We start from the raw sequence: 20097 nt of genomic DNA, 5'->3' as shown, positions 1-20097 counted from the left end.
ATATGCCAAAAGTATCTCAGTGAGTACCCTCAGTATGAGGATAGCAAATATACACAAGATATATGTACACAATACCAAAATATGCAGTAATAGTATTAGAAAACAGTGCAAACAATGTATAGTTACAATAGGATGCAATGGGGACACATAGGGATAGGGGCAACACAAACCATATACTCCAAAAGTGGAATGCGAACCACGAATGGACCCCAAACCTATGTGACCTCGTAGAGGGTCGCTGGGACTATTAGAAAATAGTAAGGGTTAGAAAAATAGCCCACCCCAAGACCCTGAAAAATGAGTGCAAAGTGCACTAAAGTTCCCCAAAGGACATAGAAGTCGTGATAGGGGAATTCTGCAGGAAAGACACAAATCAGCAATGCAACAACGATGGATTTCCAGTCTAGGGTACCTGTGGAACAAGGGGACCAAGTCCAAAAGTCACAAGCAAGTCGGAGATGGGCAAATGCCCAGGAAATGCCAACTGTGCGTGCAAAGAAGCTGCTACTGGACAGTAGAAGCTGAAGATTCTGCAGGAACGACAAGGGCTAGGAACTTCCCCTTTGGAGGACGGATCCCCCACGCCGTGGAGAGTTGTGCAAAACTCTTTTCCTGAAGAAAGACCGCCAACAAGCCTTGCTAGCTGCAAATCGTGCGGTTAGGGTTTTTGGGTGCTGCTGTGGCCCAGGAGGGACCAGGATGTCGCCAATTGCATCTGGGGACAGAGAGGGCGTTGAGCAAGACAAGGAGCCCTCTCAGCAGCAGGCAGCACCTGCAGAAGTGCCAGAAACAGGCACTACGAGGATGCGTGAAATGGTGCTCACCCGAAGTTGCACAAAGGAGTCCCACGTCGCCGGAGAACAACTTAGGAGGTCGTGCAATGCAGGTTAGAGTGCCGTGGACCCAGGCTGGACTGTGCACAAAGGATTTCTGCCGGAAGTGCACGGAGGCCGGAGTAGCTGCAAAAGTCGCGGTTCCCAGCAATGCAGTCTGGCGTGGGGAGGCAAGGACTTACCTCCTCCAAACTTGGACTGAAGAGTCACTGGACTGTGGCAGTCACTTGGACAGAGTTGCTGGATTCAAGGGACCTCGCTCGTCGTGCTGAGAGGAGACCCAGGGTACCAGTGATGCAGTTCTTTGGTGCCTGCGGTTGCAGGGGGACGATTCCGTCGACCCACGGGAGATTTCTTCGGAGCTTCTAGTGCAGAGAGGAGGCAGACTACCCCTACAGCATACACCACCAGGAAAACAGTCGAGAAGGCGGCAGGATCAGCGTTACAGAGTTGCAGTAGTCGTCTTTGCTACTTTGTTGCAGTTTTGCAGGCTTCCAGCACAGTCAGCAGTCGATTCCTTGGCAGAAGGTGAAGAGAGAGATGCAGAGGAACTCGGAGGAGCTCTTGCATTCGTTATCTAAGGAATCCCCAGAGACAGAGACCCTAAATAGCCAGAAAAGAGGGTTTGGCTACTTAGGAGAGAGGATAGGCTAGCAACACCTGAAGGAGCCTATCAGAAGGAGTCTCTGACGTCACCTGGTGGCACTGGACACTCAGAGTAGTCCAGTGTGCCAGCAGCACCTCTGTTTCCAAGATGGCAGAGGTCTGGAGCACACTGGAGGAGCTCTGGACACCTCCCAGGGGAGGTGCAGGTCAGGGGAGTGGTCACTCCCCTTTCCTTTGTCCAGTTTCGTGCCAGAGCAGGGCTAAGGGGTCCCTGAACCGGTGTAGACTGGCTTATGCAGAAATGGGCACCATGTGTGCCCATGAAAGCATTTCCAGAGGCTGGGGGAGGCGACTCCTCCCCTGCCTTCACACCATTTTCCAAAGGGAGAGGGTGTAACACCCTCTCTCAGAGGAAGTCCTTTGTTCTTCCATCCTGGGCCAAGCCTGGCTGGACCCCACAAGGGCAGAAACCTGTCTGAGGGGTTGGCAGCAGCAGCAGCTGCAGTGAAACCCCGGGAAAGGCAGTTTGGCAGTACCAGGGTCTGTGCTACAGACCACTGGGATCATGGGATTGTGCCAACTATGCCAGGATGGCATAGAGGGGGCAATTCCATGATCATAGACATGTTACATGGTCATATTCGGAGTTACCATTGTGAAGCTACATATAGGTAGTGACCTATATGTAGTGCACGCGTGTAATGGTGTCCCCGCGCTCACAAAGTCCGGGGAATTGGCCCTAAACAATGTGGGGGCACCTTGGCTAGTGCCAGGGTGCCCTCACACTAAGTAACTTTGCACCTAACCTTTACCAGGTAAAGGTTAGACATATAGGTGACTTATAAGTTACTTAAGTGCAGTGTAAAATGGCTGTGAAATAACGTGGACGTTATTTCACTCAGGCTGCAGTGGCAGGCCTGTGTAAGAATTGTCAGAGCTCCCTATGGGTGGCAAAAGAAATGCTGCAGCCCATAGGGATCTCCTGGAACCCCAATACCCTGGGTACCTCAGTACCATATACTAGGGAATTATAAGGGTGTTCCAGTATGCCAATGTGAATTGGTCAAATTGGTCACTAGCCTGTTAGTGACAATTTGTACAGAGAGAGCATAACCACTGAGGTTCTGGTTAGCAGAGCCTCAGTGAGACAGTTAGGCACCACACAGGGAACACATACATATAGGCCACAAACTTATGAGCACTGGGGTCCTGACTAGCAGGGTCCCAGTGACACATACCAAACATACTGAAAACATAGGGTTTTTACTATGAGCACTGGGCCCTGGCTAGCAGGATCTCAGTGAGACAGTGAAAACACCCTGACATACACTCACAAACAGGCCAAAAGTGAGGGTAACAAGGCTAGAAAGAGGCTACTTTCTCACAGCCACACCTAGTGAGCTTGGACTGGGGGACACAGAGGACACTTCCAGCCTCAGCAGCCTAGCTGTACCCACAATGGACACCAGACGGCGCAGTGCCAGGCACAGCACTGAGGTGGACAATCGAGGTGCCAGTGAGGCAACTGGGCACTCGAGTGGTGTGCGTGGCCGCAAGAAGTAACTGTAGTGGCCAGAGAGGTAATGAGTACACTATGAAGTAATAGTGCATTACTCTGAACTTCTATTGTTTCTAGTTTTTTTAACTCAATTGTTTTGCTATTCGTTGGACTAACATTACCTAACATTAAGGTAATAAATTTACTTCACTACAGGTATATTTGTCAGTGCATTTGTGTTATTCATACTTACATCTGAAATGGTTGTGTGTGATGTCATCACGCCTTTGCCTTCCCTCTGCTGCACTGGTCCTGTCTGCTGGCTGTAGGGGTGGTATGGGATCATCATCCTCATCAGATTCAATATCACATATTTCTACAAGTATGCCACTGGTGGTAGCTATATTGTGCAAGATTGCACAAGTAGCCACTATTCTACATGTGGTCTCTGGGCTGTACTGTAGTGCCACTCCACTTTTTTGGAGGCACCGGAAGCAACTCTTCAGCAGTCCAAAGGTGCGCTCCACCACGTTGCGGGTCACCCTGTGTGCTGCATTGTATCTCCGTTCAGCAGGTGTTACAGGATTGAGGTAGGGCGTCATCATGTAGGTGCGCACTGCGTAGGCACTGTCTCCTCGAAGGGACAGAGGGTATGATGAGTAACTGAGCCATCTGACATCAGCACGCCATCAATGCGCCATTGTATAGAGGGACAATACCTAGTAGATATCCTTCTCCAAACTCCCCAGCTAGCAGTCTTGTGTGAATGCCGCTATGGCGAAAGATGTACGAATCATGTGTGCTCCCTGGGTACCTGGCCACAAGATCAGTTATGATGTAGGAGGCATTGCAAATAACCTGTATATTCATGGAATGTTGGTATTTACGGTTGCGGTCCACATACTCTGTGGCTGATGGTGGACAGATTGCAACATGTGTTCCATCTATGGCACCTAGGACGTGGGGGAACTGTGCTATCTGGTAAAAATCAATTTTTGTCTGCTCTATATCCTGTGGGGTGTGGGGGAATCTGATGTACTGGTCTAGAAAAATCTAGAAAGGGCACTCTGTGATACCCCTCCAGCTGCTGCTATGACCCCTTGATAGCTCCCTGAGGCGAGTAGGTGGAGGGAGCATAATACCTGCATATGGGTGGGTATGCTGTGAGCCCTTTGTGTTCTGCGCTGCAGTATGGGTTGTAGCTCAGCTATCAGATCAAGTATCATGGCTGAGTTCAACCTATACCTCTCAAATATTTCCTCCTCTCTCTGGTTAAAAAGTGTAATGCGCACTCTGAAAATGCGCTCCTGTCTCCTCCTCCCTCTCCTCAAACCTGCCAAGATCCTCATCCTCCTCGCCATGACGTAGAGTGCAGCCATTGTGGAAAAGAGTCTGAGGCATTCTGGGCCTCTTTATATAGGTTGCACCTGGTTACCACCTGGTTTCACTTAGTGGTATTTTGCATGTGCAAAATGCCATTCTGTGAAAAATCGCAATTTGCGATTTTTTGATGCATCGATTTGCGACTTGGATTTTGCGAATCGCAATTTGCGCCTCCCAATTTTCTACTGGAAATACCGAATTGCAAAATGTGACTTGCAAAACCAGGTCGCAATGCAAAAAATCGCAATTTTTGCGATTTCTTATTTTTGGTCTGCGAATGCCTTTCTTGCATCACAGACCACGTTTTTGCATTCGCAAACGGCCGAATTTTGCGATTCACACCGTTTGCGAATGCAAAAAAGTTTCATACATTTGGCCCTATATCCTTGGACTGAGACTGTTGCTCTGCCATGCTGAACTTTATCTTCTCAAACATTTCTCCTAAGTCAGAAGATAAGCAGAGACTGGCCCAATCCACTCCAGGTATTTGAACCGCGCTCAATTGTGGTCAGTATTAAATCTCAACTTTGCGCTGGTCTCCCGTAACCAGATACCGGTGATTGGTGTGCAGTTATTTTTGTTGTTATTTTTCATTTTAAACTTTAAAAATTCATAACTCCTGTTATACTGATTAGATTTTTGTCATTTCTGGTGTCCAATACTTAATTACACTGTACTCTTATTTTTTACTCTATTTTTGTAAATAAGTGTAAGATTTCTTTATTACTGTTTGAGTGCAATGTAGATACTTTACACATTGTCTCTAGGTTTAGACTGACTGCTTTTGTGCCAAGCTTCCATAGGGTTAAGCAGAGGTTGATTTAGTGACTTTTGTGGTTTACACTGACAAGGATCGTAGCTGTTGCTTGAGAAGGGGTCAAACCCCCCTCAATCAGCAACCCAGTTTCTCACATCGCTTTATTGCTTAGGCATTACAGAGGGTGCATTACATTTGCTTTGGAAAGTGTTTTGTTTCAGTAGTGTAGCAAGGATGTCATGGGCCCTGGTGCAAGCACAGAAAATGACTGAATGAATAGCTTTCGGCATAGTAATACAGAAATGACCAGGGCTCAATGTATCCCGGTGCCACTGGACTGACTGTACTAATGGTAGCTACACCCTTGGATTGTTTGGAGAAGGGTGAACGTTGGCAGGTTGGTTGATGTGTGTCAGAGCTCCACTTGCTTCTGGATTTTGTTCCATATTCTGTAGTGATCATAGCTTACTGATAGCATTTCAATAGGTGGCACATTGTGGAAGCTATAAAGTGTTTGGAAAAGGCGGGTCACGTAGCAGGCAGGTTTTTTGCTCTTTTACATATATGAAAACTGTTTCAGTATTGTGCACCAGGTTCTGTATGGATTATATTTAATAGCATTTGATATCACTCTAACCTTGGGAAGAATTTAATTGTTTGGAAGAGGATGGGTAAAGACAGTTTGTGTGAGAGAAAACAACACCTGTTTAGGAGTGATATTTATTACACAATGCAAAAGTGTGAAAATATTTGGAAAGTGGTTGAATGCATGTATAACAGGCACACTGCCCTGTGTTTGCTTTCTAACTATATGGCATTTTCGGTCTTACAGACACGCGACGCTAATAACCTTGGGGACGCTACTCTGGCTCGCAAGAACTCCCGCACAGCACTGACGCTCAACAATGTTGCTCTTGGAGTTGGAATCATAATTTCCCTCGCCTGGTTGGCGTGTGTAATATATGTGAACATCGCCTTCAGGCAGAACATTGATGACCAAAATAATGGCTGATGCAGCAAACGAAACATTATCTGTCCACATCTACCTTCTCAGCAACCATTCTCTGCAGCTATTTATGGGTTCCCAGGTATATGCAAACATTGCACAAGGACCTTCCTTTATAAAATGATGTCATCTGTCCTCATTGTGTGTTCAAATTTGAGCTATGTAGTTTTTTGGTACATGGACAAGCATATCCTTTGTTTGGTCAGATGCTAAGGTACATATGAAATCACCATACATAAGCCTTTGTAGAATGTGGACTTTTATTTTTATATTTGTTTATCAGTGAAACCCTTCTACAAGAAGTGCTGTACATAGTTACAAACAATGCATTCAGTGATGGATAGGTGCTTGGCTACATTATATACTTGAGTAGTGCACATTGTGAACAGGAGATAAAAGGCAAGGTTCATGCATAACATGATATTTGGAATGGTAATATAGGAAATATACACTGTAGCCTAGATTTACTAAGCTTTCACACAACACAAGGCAGCAAGAGAACTTGCTGGGCTGAGTTGCGTGAAAGGGAGAAAGCAGAAATGCACCATATTTAATTAGATATCCTATGGAAGCTCCCCCACCACTATGATATGACAGATGAACTCATAAGAATCTTCAGGAACTCTTAGGCGGGGCAAGATAGTCCATGGAGGACAACTCATGGAAGCCTTTGAAGTCAGGACTGGAGTCTGCCATGGTTGTGTGTTCTCGCCTTATCCCTTCCTGCTGGCTATAGGCTGGGTCACGAAGACATCCACAGCCAGGGGAAACAATGGGGTCCAGTGAACATCTTGGATGCAGCACGATGACCTTGCAGTGGTGTAACTAGGGCCCCCACAGATACTGCGGTGCAGGGGGCCCTGAGCTCCAGGGACCCCCTCAGCATGGTACCCTGGCCTAAGAGCTCCTGAATAAGTCTGGAGGCAGAATCCCTCCATGCACTACCCATCTGCAGATGAAAGAGAAGACTGACAATGTGGCAGCCACATCAGCACATCTTGGCCTCAACATCCACAGGGGAAAAAACAAGATTGTGAAGGCTAGCATGGTCAGTACAACTGCAGTCACTCTTGCAGGTGATGCACTGAAATAGGTTGAGGCCTTCACCTACCTGGGCAGAGTCATAGACAAACAAGTTGCACAGATGCTGATGTCAAGGCAAGAATTGGCAAAGGAAAGACTGCCTTCATTCAGCTAAAGAAAATGTGGATCTCCAAGGACCTAACTCTGCAACCCAAGATGAAGCGTTTTAACATCAACCAAAAATGTATCCTTCTGTATGGAGCAGAAACTTGGAGGACAACAGTAACCGCCACCACCGAGGTACAGACCTTCATCAACACCTGTCTGAGGAAAATCCTACAGATCGGCTGGCCAAACATTGTGAGCAACAACTACCTATGGCAGCAGACTTTCCAACTCCCTCCTCATGAAGAAATCATGAAAATAACCTGGAGCTGCATAGGTCACACCCTCCGCAAGCCCACATTAAACACCACCAGGCAAGCCCTGACCTGAAACCCTAAATGGAAATGGAAAAGAGAAAGGCCAAGAATCATCTGACGCCAAGGCCTTGAGGCTGACTGCGAGGAGATGAGTCACACCTGAACTCAGAATAAAATAAATACCCAGGACAGAGATGCCTGGAAAGTCCTGGTTGCTGGCCAATAACCCAGGAGGGGTAGAAGGCATAAGTATGTAAGTTCCTAAGATATAATGCATTTCTACTCTCTCCTACTCCTAGCGTACTTGTGTCATAGTGTGTGTGGTGGTAAGAATAGGTTTTGTACAGGAAGGGACACCTTCCTGCACAAAGACTATTCTTTGAGGCTCATTAAGCTTTGTATGTGTGTTGCAGAATGTAGCACACATGCAAAGAGAACATAACACTGAAAAATATGGATATTTCTGCTTCTTACACCGGCCTCAGGTAGGTGCACCATTTTAGTGGAGAACAAGGTTTACAGACTTGTTTCTGTGTCAAAATATATGAGTGGATGTACGGTAACTCACATGCTTCATCTATGTAATGCCTCCATGATGCAAAGTAATGCAAAGCCACAGTAATCAGACTTTGCTTGGCTTTGTAAATTATGAAAAACATTTTGCTTCGTGGCTGCACCAAAAAAGTGCTGCATCCATGACACAAAATGTTAGTAAATCTGGGCCGCTATACATTACTCCAATGCAGCTTTTAATTTAATTTTCCTAAGAGATTCATCTTAAAGCCAGGCACTACAATGTTTACTTATACTTTGCAGCAGTAACCAGAAGGCTGACATAGATCAATAGTTAGCATTCAGCCAACCTAGCATTACCCTACCACTGTGATCAGCCTAGCATTGCTCTAGCACTGTGATCACCTGGAACAATACCATTGCTATGATTCCTCTCCCACTCATTAATTGCTGTGATCTGATTTACATTGCGTGCTAACTCTAACATGAGTCCTAATTCTGGTGGAGAATGGAAGAGTGGTACCTCCCCTCTTATCAACTCCATAGTTACTACTCCATACTGTTTCACTTCTTACATCCTCCAAAAACAGGAAACAGATGAACCAGCTCTAGTCTTATTTAAGGTGAAGCCACACTGAGCTTCTCAGCAGCTCAGTCCATGGCTGTATTTGTTCTCGCTGCTTGTTGGTCTTATTATTTGAGAGCATGGAGGCGCTTCATTGGTCAAAGTAATAACAAGTCTGATGAAGTCGCTCCCTCTAGGTGTCTCCTGCTGCCCTTAGGTGACAGAACACATCAGGTAAATGATGTCACAGTGGATCTCAAAACTCAAGCAGACGTCAACAAACAAAGGAACATCCTGGAATGCCTACTGTTGGTGATTGTTAAAGATGGAGTATTGGGTGAAGAGAACAATCTCTTTTCTTTACACTGGTAGGCCCCTTTAAATGGAAGCCAAAGAAAAAGGTTGTCCAATACTGTGAAATCACCCTGGTGTGGAAGTACTTTAAATGTTTACAGCTGAAAAGTCTCAGACGTTGAAAATGGCCCTCACTTTTCATTGCTGTTGTCTGTATTTACTTTACCACCTTTATACAGGACATTCACTTCCTGCTTGTTTTTCAAGTTCTGAAATTGAATATATTTAGTCTTGTATTTATAAAGTTTTATAAAGTTTGCAGAGTAATGTTGGCACTATAATTGTATTTTGCACGTGTTTGTTTTCTTTTTTATGGATTGAAATTGGTATGCAATATTGTAGTACCGTAAACTGATCACCAAACAATGTTTTTCATTTCTTACAAAACACAAATTAAAGGCTAAGAACAAATATAATCCTGTAAAAAAATAAATCATATCATTGATCTCGCATTGCCAATGCATCATCTTCATACTGTCTATCAGTGCTAAAATGAGATCATTCTGACCATGCTTGGCCAATCGGATTGTGTAATCCACTAGTCCCATCTATGCTCATCTGCCTCCAATGTCCTGGCGTCCTTCCTAAATCAAATCAAATCATTAACATTTATAAAGCGCGCTACTCACCCGTGCGGGTCTCAAGGCGCTAGGGGGGAAAGGGGGGGTTATCGCTGCTCGAACAGCCAAGTCTTTAGGAGTCTCCGGAAAGCGGAGTGGTCCTGGGTGGTCCTGAGGCTGGTGGGGAGGGAGTTCCAGGTCTTGGCCGCCAGGAAGGAGAAAGATCTCCCACCCGCCGTGGAGCGGCGGGTGCGAGGGACGGCAGCAAGTGCGAGGCCAGCGGAGCGGAGGGGGCGGGTGGGGACGTAGAAGCTGAGGCGTCTGTTGAGGTATTCCGGTCCCTTGTTGTGGAGGGCTTTGTGTGCGTGGGTGAGAAGACGGAAGGTGATCCTTTTGCTGACTGGGAGCCAATGCAGGTGTCTCAGGTGTGCGGAGATGTGGCTGTTGCGGGGTACGTCGAGGATGAGGCGGGCCGAGGCGTTTTGGATGCGTTGCAGGCGGTTTTGGAGTTTGGCGGTGGTCCCGGCGTAGAGGGTGTTGCCGTAGTCCAGGCGACTCGTGACAAGGGCGTGGGTCACGGTTTTTCTGGTGTCGGCGGGGATCCAGCGGAAGATCTTGCGGAGCATGCGGAGAGTGAGGAAGCAGGCGGAGGACACGGCGTTGACTTGCTTGGTCATGGTGAGAAGAGGGTCCAAGATGAAGCCGAGGTTGCGGGCGTGGTCTGCGGGGGTCGGTGCGGTGCCGAGGGCCGTGGGCCACCAGGAGTCGTCCCAGGCGGACGGGGTGTTGCCGAGGATGAGGACTTCCGTTTTTTCAGAGTTCAGCTTTAGGCGGCTGAGCCTCATCCAATCTGCGACGTCCTTCATACCCTCTTGTAGGTTGGTCTTGGCGCTGGCGGGGTCCTTGGTGAGGGAGAGTACAAGTTGGGTGTCGTCGGCGTAGGAGGTGATGATGATGTCGTGCTTGCGTACGATGTCGGCGAGGGGGCTCATGTAGACATTGAAGAGTGTCGGGCTGAGCGATGAGCCTTGAGGTACGCCGCAGATGATCTTGGTGGGTTCTGAGCGAAACGGAGGGAGGTAAACTCTTTGGGAGCGGTTAGCGAGGAAGGAGGCGATCCAGTCCAGGGCCTGGCCTTGGATCCCGGTGAAGCGTAGGCGGGTGATTAGGGTGCGGTGACAGACGGTGTCAAAGGCAGCCGAGAGGTCGAGGAGAATGAGGGCGACTGTTTCACCGTTGTCCATCAGGGTTCTGATGTCGTCTGTGACTGAGATGAGGGCGGTTTCCGTGCTGTGGTTGGTTCGGAATCCGGTTTGTGAAGGGTCGAGCAGGTTGTTGTCTTCCAGGAAGGTGGTCAGCTGTTTGTTGACGGTCTTTTCTATTACCTTGGCTGGGAAAGGTAGAAGAGAGATGGGGCGGAAGTTTTTCAGGTCGCTTGGGTCAGCCGTAGGTTTCTTTAGTAGGGCGTTGACTTCAGCGTGCTTCCAGCATTCGGGGAAGGTAGCAGAAGAAAAAGAAGAGTTGATGACGGTCTGAAGGTGCGGGGCGATGATGTCGTCGGCTTTGTTAAAGATGAAGTGCGGGCAGGGGTCCGAAGGGGCGCCGGAGTGGATAGAGTTCATGATGGATTTGGTTTCTTCCGTGTTGATGTGGGTCCAGTTGTTGAGGGTGATGTCCGGGGAAGCGGGTTCAGTGGTGTATGGTTGGGTCTGGTGTCCGAAGCTGTCGTGGAGGTCGCTGATCTTGCGATGGAAGAAAGTGGCGAGGGATTCGCACAAATCCTGTGAGGGCGTGACGGCGTTGGCGCTGGCGCTGGGGTTGGAGAACTCTTTGACGATGCTGAAGAGTTCTCTGCTGTTGTGGCTGTTTTTGTCTAGTCTGTCGGTGAAAAAGTTCCTTTTGGCAGTGCGGATCAGGTGGTGGTGTTCGCGTGTAGCGTTCTTGAGGGCGGTCATGTTGTCAGCGGTGTGGTCCTTGCGCCAGGCCTTCTCAAGGGCACGACAAGTTTTCTTTGATTCTTTGAGGGTGTCAGAGAACCAGAGAGGTTTTTTGGTGTTGGTCTGTCGATGCGTGCGTTTGAGGGGAGCAAGGTTGTCAGCGCAGTTGGAGATCCAGTTTGTGAGGTTGAGAGCTGCGTCGTTGGGGTCGGTGGTGAGGGTGGGTTGGTTGGCGGCGAGAGCGGAGAAGAGTTGCTCTTCAGGGATCTTGTTCCACTGTCGACGAGGGATGGGTTGAGTGCGGAGGTGGGAGGTCTCGCGTCGGAATGTGAAGTGGACGCAGCTGTGGTCGGTCCAGTGTAGGGCAGAGGTGTGGCTGAAGAAGACGTGTTTGCTGGCGGAGAAGATAGGGTCGAGCGTGTGTCCGGCGATGTGGGTGGCGGTGTTCACCAGTTGTTTGAGGCCGAGGTTGGCGAGGTTGTCGAGCAGGGTGGTGGTGTTGGGGTCGTTGTTTTGTTCCAGATGGAAGTTGAGGTCGCCTAGGAGGATGTAGTCCGGTGAGGCGAGGGCGTGCGGGGAGATGAAGTCGGCGATGGCGTCGCTGAAAGAGGCGCGAGGTCCGGGAGGACGGTAGACGAGGGATCCTCTGAGGGTGGTCCTTGGGTCGGTGCGAATCTGAAAATGCAGGTGTTCAGCGGCGAGGGGGGGGTCTTCGGTGGAGGTGGTGACGCTGATGGAGTCTTTGAAGATGATGGCGACACCTCCTCCTACTTGGTTGGTGCGGTCTTTTCTGGAGATCTTGTAGCCTTCGGGGATGGCGGTAGCGATGTCTGGAGCAGAGGAGGCGTTCATCCATGTCTCCGTGATGAAGGCGACGTCCGGGGCTGTGGAGTCCAGGAGGTCCCAAAGTTCAACGGCGTGCTTGTGGACGGAACGAGCGTTGACCAGGATGCACTTGAGGTGGTTGATGGCGCGTGGGCTTGTTGTCGTGGTAGTTGCGTGGTGGAAGATGCGTTTGCAGGAGTTGCAGGCGAAGGGTCCATGGGTGCGTTTGGGGTGAGCTAGGAAGCAGGTTTTGGAGCGCCCTGGGTTGAGGGCGTGGAGGGTGGTGGGGTCGTAGCGGATCAGCGGGGCTTGGGGGAGCTGGGGACCAGGGGTCGTGGCGCTGGGCGCGGGCCAGGCGCGGACGGGCGCCATAAGAGGTAGGAGGGGGGGGGAGGGGTCAGCTGGGGGCGAATGGGAGCTGGGGGGCGGGGGCGTGCAGGAGGTCGCGGCGGGAAAGCGCGAGGGAGGGGGGGGACAGGTAGAGTGAGAGGAGCTGGGGGAGGGGGTTTAGGGTGGAGGAGGGTGAGTGTTAGGAGGTTTGGAGATTAGGGAGAGAGATAGGAGTAGGGTTGTGAAGATAGGGGAGGGGGGGTTGTAGAGGTGGGTGAGGGAGAGAGGTAGAGTGAGAGGATAGGGAGATAGGTAGTAGAGGGGGTGGCGGGAGGGGGGGAGAGGTAGAGAAATAGATAGAGAAAATAGATAGAGAAGTCGATAGATAGGGAAATAGATAGATAGACAGATAGGTAGGTAGGAGGAGGTGGAGAGTGGGGGAGTTAGATAGTGAGATAGGGAGCTAGAGAGATAGGAAGATAGGAGGAGTGAGGGAGGTAGATAGCGAACGGGTTAGCTAGGGGTGAGAGAGGGGGAGGCGAGTGAGGGAGGGGGATGAGGAAGGAGCAGGAGGGCAGGCTCGGGGGAAGAAGACGGAGGAGGTAGAAGAGCCGAAGACAGGAGAACAGAAGACAGAAGAACAGAAGACAGAAGAACAGAAGACCGGAAGAGCAGAAGACAGAAGAACAGAAGAACAGAAGACAGAAGCACAGAAGATCGGAAGAGCAGAAGAACAGAGAAGAACACAGAAGAACACAGAAGAACACAGAAGAACACAGAAGAACCGAGAAGAAGAACACAGAAGAACAGAGAAGAAGAACACAGAAGACCGGAAGAACACAGAAGAACAGAAGGGAAGAACAGAAGAACAGAAGGGAAGAACAGAAGAACACAGAAGAAGATTGCAGAGGGGGAGCGAGGAGGAAGAGACAGAGAGGAGGAAAAGAAGCAGGAGCAGGAGAGAAGGTGAGTGGCGCGGGGCAGGGCGAGGGGCTGGGAGGAGGGGGGTACTTACAGTTAGGTGGGTCTCAGGAACACAGGAACTCGGGAACTTGGAGGAGCTGCAGCGGCAGGGGGAGCGACCTACCCTATCACTCTATAAACTAAGCCAAGTTAGTGGTAGCGATGGCAAGCAGTCACCAACTTCTCAGGGAGGTGGTGTTAGGGTACATTAAGCTAAGAACTCAATCTCCACATTGCAGAAGTCCTCACTGTCAGTCCACTGGCTTGTGCTAGAGTTGAATCTTCAGACACTGGGACTCATCACTAGGACTGTCTCCGTTTGATACCTACTTCAAAGTACAGCTTACTCTCACTCAACTGGCCAGAGTCATATTTGAATCTCAGATCCTTGTAAAATGTCTCCATCAAACCCAATGGCATATTCATATAATTGTAACACTCCATTAGCATAGCCTGGATCAGTGCTAGTCAGGGAGCAACATTTGCCAAGAGTTTGGCTTTCATGTGATTGGTTAGATGGTGCAGGCGGGAACCATCTTGAGGCTTTCCCTGTAGAGAATCATGGGTGGCATCTTAAAGAGGCAGACATTGTCTCTCTTCTTCTGTGCATGTCCAGAATACCATTCTTGCCTCAGTGAAACCCAGTACTGTCTGAAAGAATGTGGTGCTTAGTGTCCAGTGCTCAACGTGTTGGCCATACTGACTATGAGCATCTAGATAAGTAGGCAAGCAGATCAGCGAATAGTCAGAGAATAGGATTAACAACCGAATCAGTCTTTCTCGACTCTACTCACTGGCCCTCTCCATGATATGCTTTTATCTAATCCAGACTGGCATTTAAGCCTAGGACAGGCACATTACCGAAAGGAAACAGGTCTAGGCTTAGAGGGTCTGATTTGTTGAAGCAAATTCTCCACATTAAAGTGTTAAGGCAGATTTAGAGGTCATGGAGACCTAAATTGCACATCATGACGCAGTCTTAAACACAGTGGAGTAATGTACTCCTTTTATTTCCCACTCACTACTGATGCCATATAGAGAAAAGGTTTGTGCCATGCGAAACACTCAAGTAAGAATGTGCTTGGTCATGTGTGGTTTAAATATTAATTTGACTATGAGGGATACCCACGGACCAGAATTAAAAACAAAGGGCCGGATGTATCATCTAACCCTTTTGCAATTCGGTAATATCGATTTTTAAGAAATCGCTATTTCTGAGTCGCAAAATGGTATGTATCATATTTGCGATTCAGTAATAGCGATTTCTTAAAAATCACAAATGCTATTACCGAATCGCAAATAGCGAGAGACCCCATTTGCACCCATGGGCCTGTAGGCCCATATTTGTGAATTTTTTGCATTTCCCAAATTGCGAATTCCAGTAAATTGCGAATTCCTAACTGGAATTCGCAATTTGGGAAATGCAAACCCCAGGGTACTGGGGGCCTAAGGCATGTGTTCGTTACATGTCAATTTTAAAAATGCATTTTTAATGCATTTTTAAAATTCACACATGATTACCACCAAATTGTATTTGGTGGTAATAGCGATTCCTTAATGCCCAATTCGCATTAAGGAAAAGCTTCATGCATGTGCTTAAGAAATCGCAAATAAGGATTCCTTATTTGCGATTTCTTATTTAGAGAATCACAATTTGCCATTCTCTAAACAGGCTCGCGATTTTAAGGAATCGCTATTGCCAATGCCTTTCATACATTCTGAAAGGCACTTTTGCATTCTCAAATGGGCATTCGCACCGTTTGCAAATGCAAAAAGGCTTGATACATCTGGCCCAAAATTGTCAGATGAATAAAACCGAAGTATTTTCAAAACTTAGGGGCATATTTAAATCTAGGGCTGCGTAGCTCTTGCACCATACAATGTTGTGCATGCACAACGCAAGTCCAAAATGGGATTTATGAAGCCACGCACAGGCCACTGTGCGTTGCGCTGTGTCTCTTCATAAATCTGGAGTAATGCAACACAGCACAATCACTGTATTGCATTACTCTGACCGAGGGAGACGTTCCATGGGTGTTGCTTGGGTGTTCCCACGTAACATCCATGGAATTTCATGCATTTGCAGATTTACCAAAGTGGTAAATGCAGCAAAATGCTACGCCTTCCCGGGTGAAGCGTACGAGGGGAAATATCTTTAGTGCTCCTTGTTACTTCCTCTTTTTATGTGTGCTGCATTCTGCCAAAACGGTGCCAGTGCAGGGACAAAGGCAGGAATGTGCTGTATTCTTTTAAATACGGCGTATGCCTGCCCTTTCCCAATCACGCAGTACAGCAAAGTGAATTGCTGCACTGCGTCAATTTATAAATATGCGCCTTGTGGAATTGGATCAAATCACCACATTCTCAACACGCCTTCCTCTGTTCAGGTTCAAACTGATAAATCTTGATGAGACAATATTTCTTTTGTTGAGGTACTAGGTAGCAATATTTGAGGTGCAATAGACCCATCAGCCCATGGGCCCTGGTGTCACTGCACCTACTTCATTATTGATAGCCATATAAATGCCATTGCCACAGTATTTCTAAGAAATTCTCAGTGAAGAACCCTATAACCATCCTCTAAAGTGACCTTTAAATCTTATTTAAATTTTAATTCCCTAGCATAGTGAATTAAAAAACATGACCACATTCCACAAATGGCCACCATAAAAATGCACTTTAAATAAAAAATGTGCTATTATCACCCTTCTAATAAGTGTGTGTAAAATGTGCATACGTTCATTTTGTATAATATTATAATGTATTGTATTGTAATTGTATTTACTACCCCTGATGAGGCATTGAAATGCTTTAGTGAGTAACACGCTACTCCGGAACGCAAGGTTATTGGTTAATCCAGTGGTTACTGTGATTAGCCACGTGCTCTTCAGAAAACAATTGCAAGCATTTCTTCCAGTTGCTTAATGATATTTTATACACATACCAGTTAGGTGTGACCATTGGTAGGGGTTATGTGGTTTCAGGTGAATGGTTGGTGAGATTGATAGGACGCCAGAAATTAGGTAATGTTAGGTTACAAGGATAGAGTTTTAAAGAAGTGAGATCTAAGAAATGAGTTATCAGCAATTGCAGAATCATAAAAAGAAGGGTTAAGGCAGACAGGCATAAGACTGAGAGGAGACTGTAGCCAGGAATAGAAGGCATGCACAGATGGAGTGTTAGAAGACGGTCACTATGTAGAAAGGAGAGGAATCAAGCGGCAGTAAAGTAAAGGTCAAAATAGTGGGAGAAGATTCTCTGAGACAGCGAGCAATCAGTGGAAATAAAGGGGGTCATTCTGACCCTGGCGGTCATGGACCGCCAGGGCCAACGACCGCGGAAGCACAGCCAACAGGCTGGCGGTGCTTCCTGGCCAATTCTGACTGCGGCGGTAAGGCCGCGGTCAGAAAAGGGAAACCGGCGGTTTCCCGACGGTTTTCCCCTGGCCATAGGAATCCTCCATGGCAGCGCTGCAAGCAGCGCCGCCATGGGGATTCCGACCCCCTTCCCGCCATCCTGTTCCTGGCGGTTCTTACCGCCAGGAACAGGATGGCGGGAACGGGTGTCGTGGGGCCCCCTAACAGGGCCCCATAATGATTTTCAGTGTCTGCTTAGCAGACACTGAAAATCGCGACGGGTGCCACTGCACCCGTCGCACCCCAGCAACTCCGCTGGCTCCATTCGGAGCCGGCTTCATCGTTGCTGGGTCTTTCCCGCTGGGCGGGCGGGCGGCCTTTTGGCGGTCGCCAGCCCACCCAGCGGGAAAGTCAGAATGACCGCCGCGGTCATTTGACCGCGGTGCGGTCTTCTGGCGGGGGAACTTTGGCGGGCGGCCTCCGCCACCCGCCGAAGTTGAAATGACCCCCAAACTGTAGAAAGAAGCAACATTATAGATGTGGTTCTAGGCAGAATGGAAGTCTTTCGTGGGCACATTTATGTGACGTTTCTGAGGAGTTACACAATCTTTTAGCATGAAATGCGTCCTTGTCTCAATTTTGTATGCAAGGACGCACTTTCTGCTAATAAAATAGTGCAAAATAGAGAAGTGTCAGGAACAGAAAACACTTGCCTTCTGTTCGTTCGCCCTGTTTAAATGCTCTAGTCAAAAGATTTATTACCCTAAGAAAATCCAATTCCGCCATGTGACTTCACAGTATCATAGGGGGTTATTACAACTTTGGAGGAGGTGTTAGTCCGTCCCAAAAGTGACGGTAAAGTGACGGATATACCACCAGCCGTATTACGAGTCCATTATATCCTATGGAACTCGTAATACGGCTGGTGGTATATCCGTCACTTTTGGGACAGATTAACACCTCCTCCAAAGTTGTAATAACCCCCATAGTGTGGTATTTCGTGAAGAATGCATCCAGCAATATGAGAGAAATTACGTGAATTACACCGAGCATAATGAAAATGTCTTCCAGCCTGCTAAAATACACAACGTGCCCCAAGTCATACTGCCCCCCACCTAAATCAGGCATCCATTCCCCCTAAAAACTGCTTAGCCCTTTTATAGAGGATGTTGGTCAGGAAAGGATTAAACTGACCATCATGTCTGTGGGAAGATCCAGTTGCTGCCTCTTAAGAAAAAGTATGGTCCGCAGTACTTAAATTGTGACTAAAAAAGGACTTGATCTTGCTTCATCCTCCTTGGAGGCCCAGCATGTTGAGAGTTATACTTTGCATCCACATATGAGCACATAAATGTCTTTAGCAACTTACCATATAATAACTCATATGGCAAAAACTTGCCAACGTTTTATCTACAAGGACTGCAACTGTATGCCCCGCCGCCAAGTGACCTCTGCTAAGAGGCAATTGCATTTATCTTTTGGCATGGGCGTAGGAAGTGTGGGGGACGCGGGGATGTATCCCCCCCAGATTTTGGAGGGTGGGGGACACGGGGGACGAAGGTGGGGGGGACAAGGGGACACGATAATTTCCCCTCTCACATCTATAATTCAGAGGGCCATTAGCGCATAAAAGCGCTACTTATGATAGCCCTGTAACGACCATCCTCCAATCTGATGGTAACAGAATGAAGGTGAGTCGGGAGGCTCCCTGCGCCCTCTGCCCTTTTGTTTGTCCTGTTCACAGCTGTGGGGATTAAGGGTGCTCATAAAAACAAAGGGCACAAGGCGGAGAAAGGAGTTTTGGATGATTAAGTCTGCATCACCTGCTGCCTTGAAGAGGAGCACTGCAGGATGCCTTCTAGAGGAGCTGCAAGACAATGAGGAAGATCTAAAGAGAGAACGGAGTCCCTCTCAGCCTGACACCTGCAGGCTAGAAAGGAGACTCTGTGAAACACAATATTTGTATTTGCCTAAGATCACACCAGTTGGTGAAACAGTGAAGTCGAGATTGAGCCCAGATTTTACCTTTTCACACAACAATTTAGCTATCAGAAGGGTATATTTTTCTAACATTTATCTTTAATGTTTTGTTATCTAGGTAATGAAGCGCTTGATTACAGTGTGGCTAACAGGGAGAAGCCATATTTAATTTTGGGCCGTTATGCCTAGCGTTATTATTTATGTTGTTGTTATCGTTACATACTTCAGCATATTGAAGTATATTATCTTTTCTCTATCTTTTCTTCACTGTTCTCTGAAACAATCTACTCTATGCCTATCCCACTGCACCCTACACCACCTTTCTCCACTCTGTGCTACTCTACGCCACTGCAATCTGTGCTGTGCCACTCCACTCTATACCACGCCACTGCAATCTATGCTATTCTACTCTAACCATCGTACACTACACCCCTGCACTCTGCCAGTGCACTGTTTACCACTTTACTCAAAACCAATGCACTCTATCCCACTGCACTCTATGCCAATCTACTCTGCAGCACAGCACTCTATTCCACTGCTTTAAATGCCACTGTACTCTGCGCCACAGCACTCTATGCCACTGCAATCTGTCACTTTGCAATACACCACTGTACTCTGCGACCCTCTAATCTGCAATATTGCACTTTCTGCCACTCAACTCCACGCCACTCTACTCTGCACCACCGCACTCAATGCCACTGTGCTCTGTCCCACTGCACTCTTTTCTGCACCACTGCACTCTAATCTAGTCTACACCACTCCACTGTAGGGCACTTCACTCTACTTTGAAATCATCTCCTCTATGCCACTGCAATCTACGCAACTCTTCTCTATGCTATGCCAGTCTAATCTATCCTGCACCACGCCAATGTACCCTGCACCACTCTATGCTACTGCACTCTACATCACTATGCTCCACTCTGCAACAATCTACCCTTCACCACCATACTGTACTCTGCAGCAATCTACTCCATGCCACTGCACTCTATGCCACTCTATTCTACTCTGCACCACTGTACTCTATGCCACTCTTCTCTACTCTGCATCACTCTACATCACTGCACTCTACACCAATGCATTCTATGCCACTCTACTCAACAGCACTGCCCTTTATGACGCTCTACTCTGCAACACTGCACTCTGCCACTGAACTATATTCCTGTCTACTCTGCACCACAGCACTCTA

The 20097-nt window shown here is 47.9% G+C and overlaps 1 protein-coding gene across 3 annotated transcripts in view; it reads left to right on the top strand.

Annotated features, from left to right (window-relative positions):
• LOC138246515 (interferon-induced transmembrane protein 3-like) overlaps positions 1 to 20097 on the top strand; it is a 42948-nt gene that overhangs the window by 4245 nt on the left and 18606 nt on the right. Inside the window, exon 2 of one of the 3 annotated variants that reach the window (XR_011194304.1) lies at positions 5910 to 6165. The exons of 1 other annotated variant lie outside the window; for it this stretch is intronic. Coding sequence is in view for 1 of the 2 variants with exons in the window: in XM_069201166.1 (XP_069057267.1) it covers positions 5910 to 6089 (180 nt within the window). In the remaining variant the exon portion in view is untranslated. Of the gene's footprint in view, positions 1 to 5909; positions 9228 to 20097 lie in introns of those variants that run through there. One more of the 3 variants, XM_069201166.1, reaches the window with a different exon arrangement.

The sequence above is a fragment of the Pleurodeles waltl genome, chromosome 7, assembly GCF_031143425.1.
Source record: "Pleurodeles waltl isolate 20211129_DDA chromosome 7, aPleWal1.hap1.20221129, whole genome shotgun sequence".
Lineage (NCBI taxonomy): Eukaryota > Metazoa > Chordata > Amphibia > Caudata > Salamandridae > Pleurodeles > Pleurodeles waltl.
This window is presented reverse-complemented; position numbering and strand designations above follow the sequence as displayed.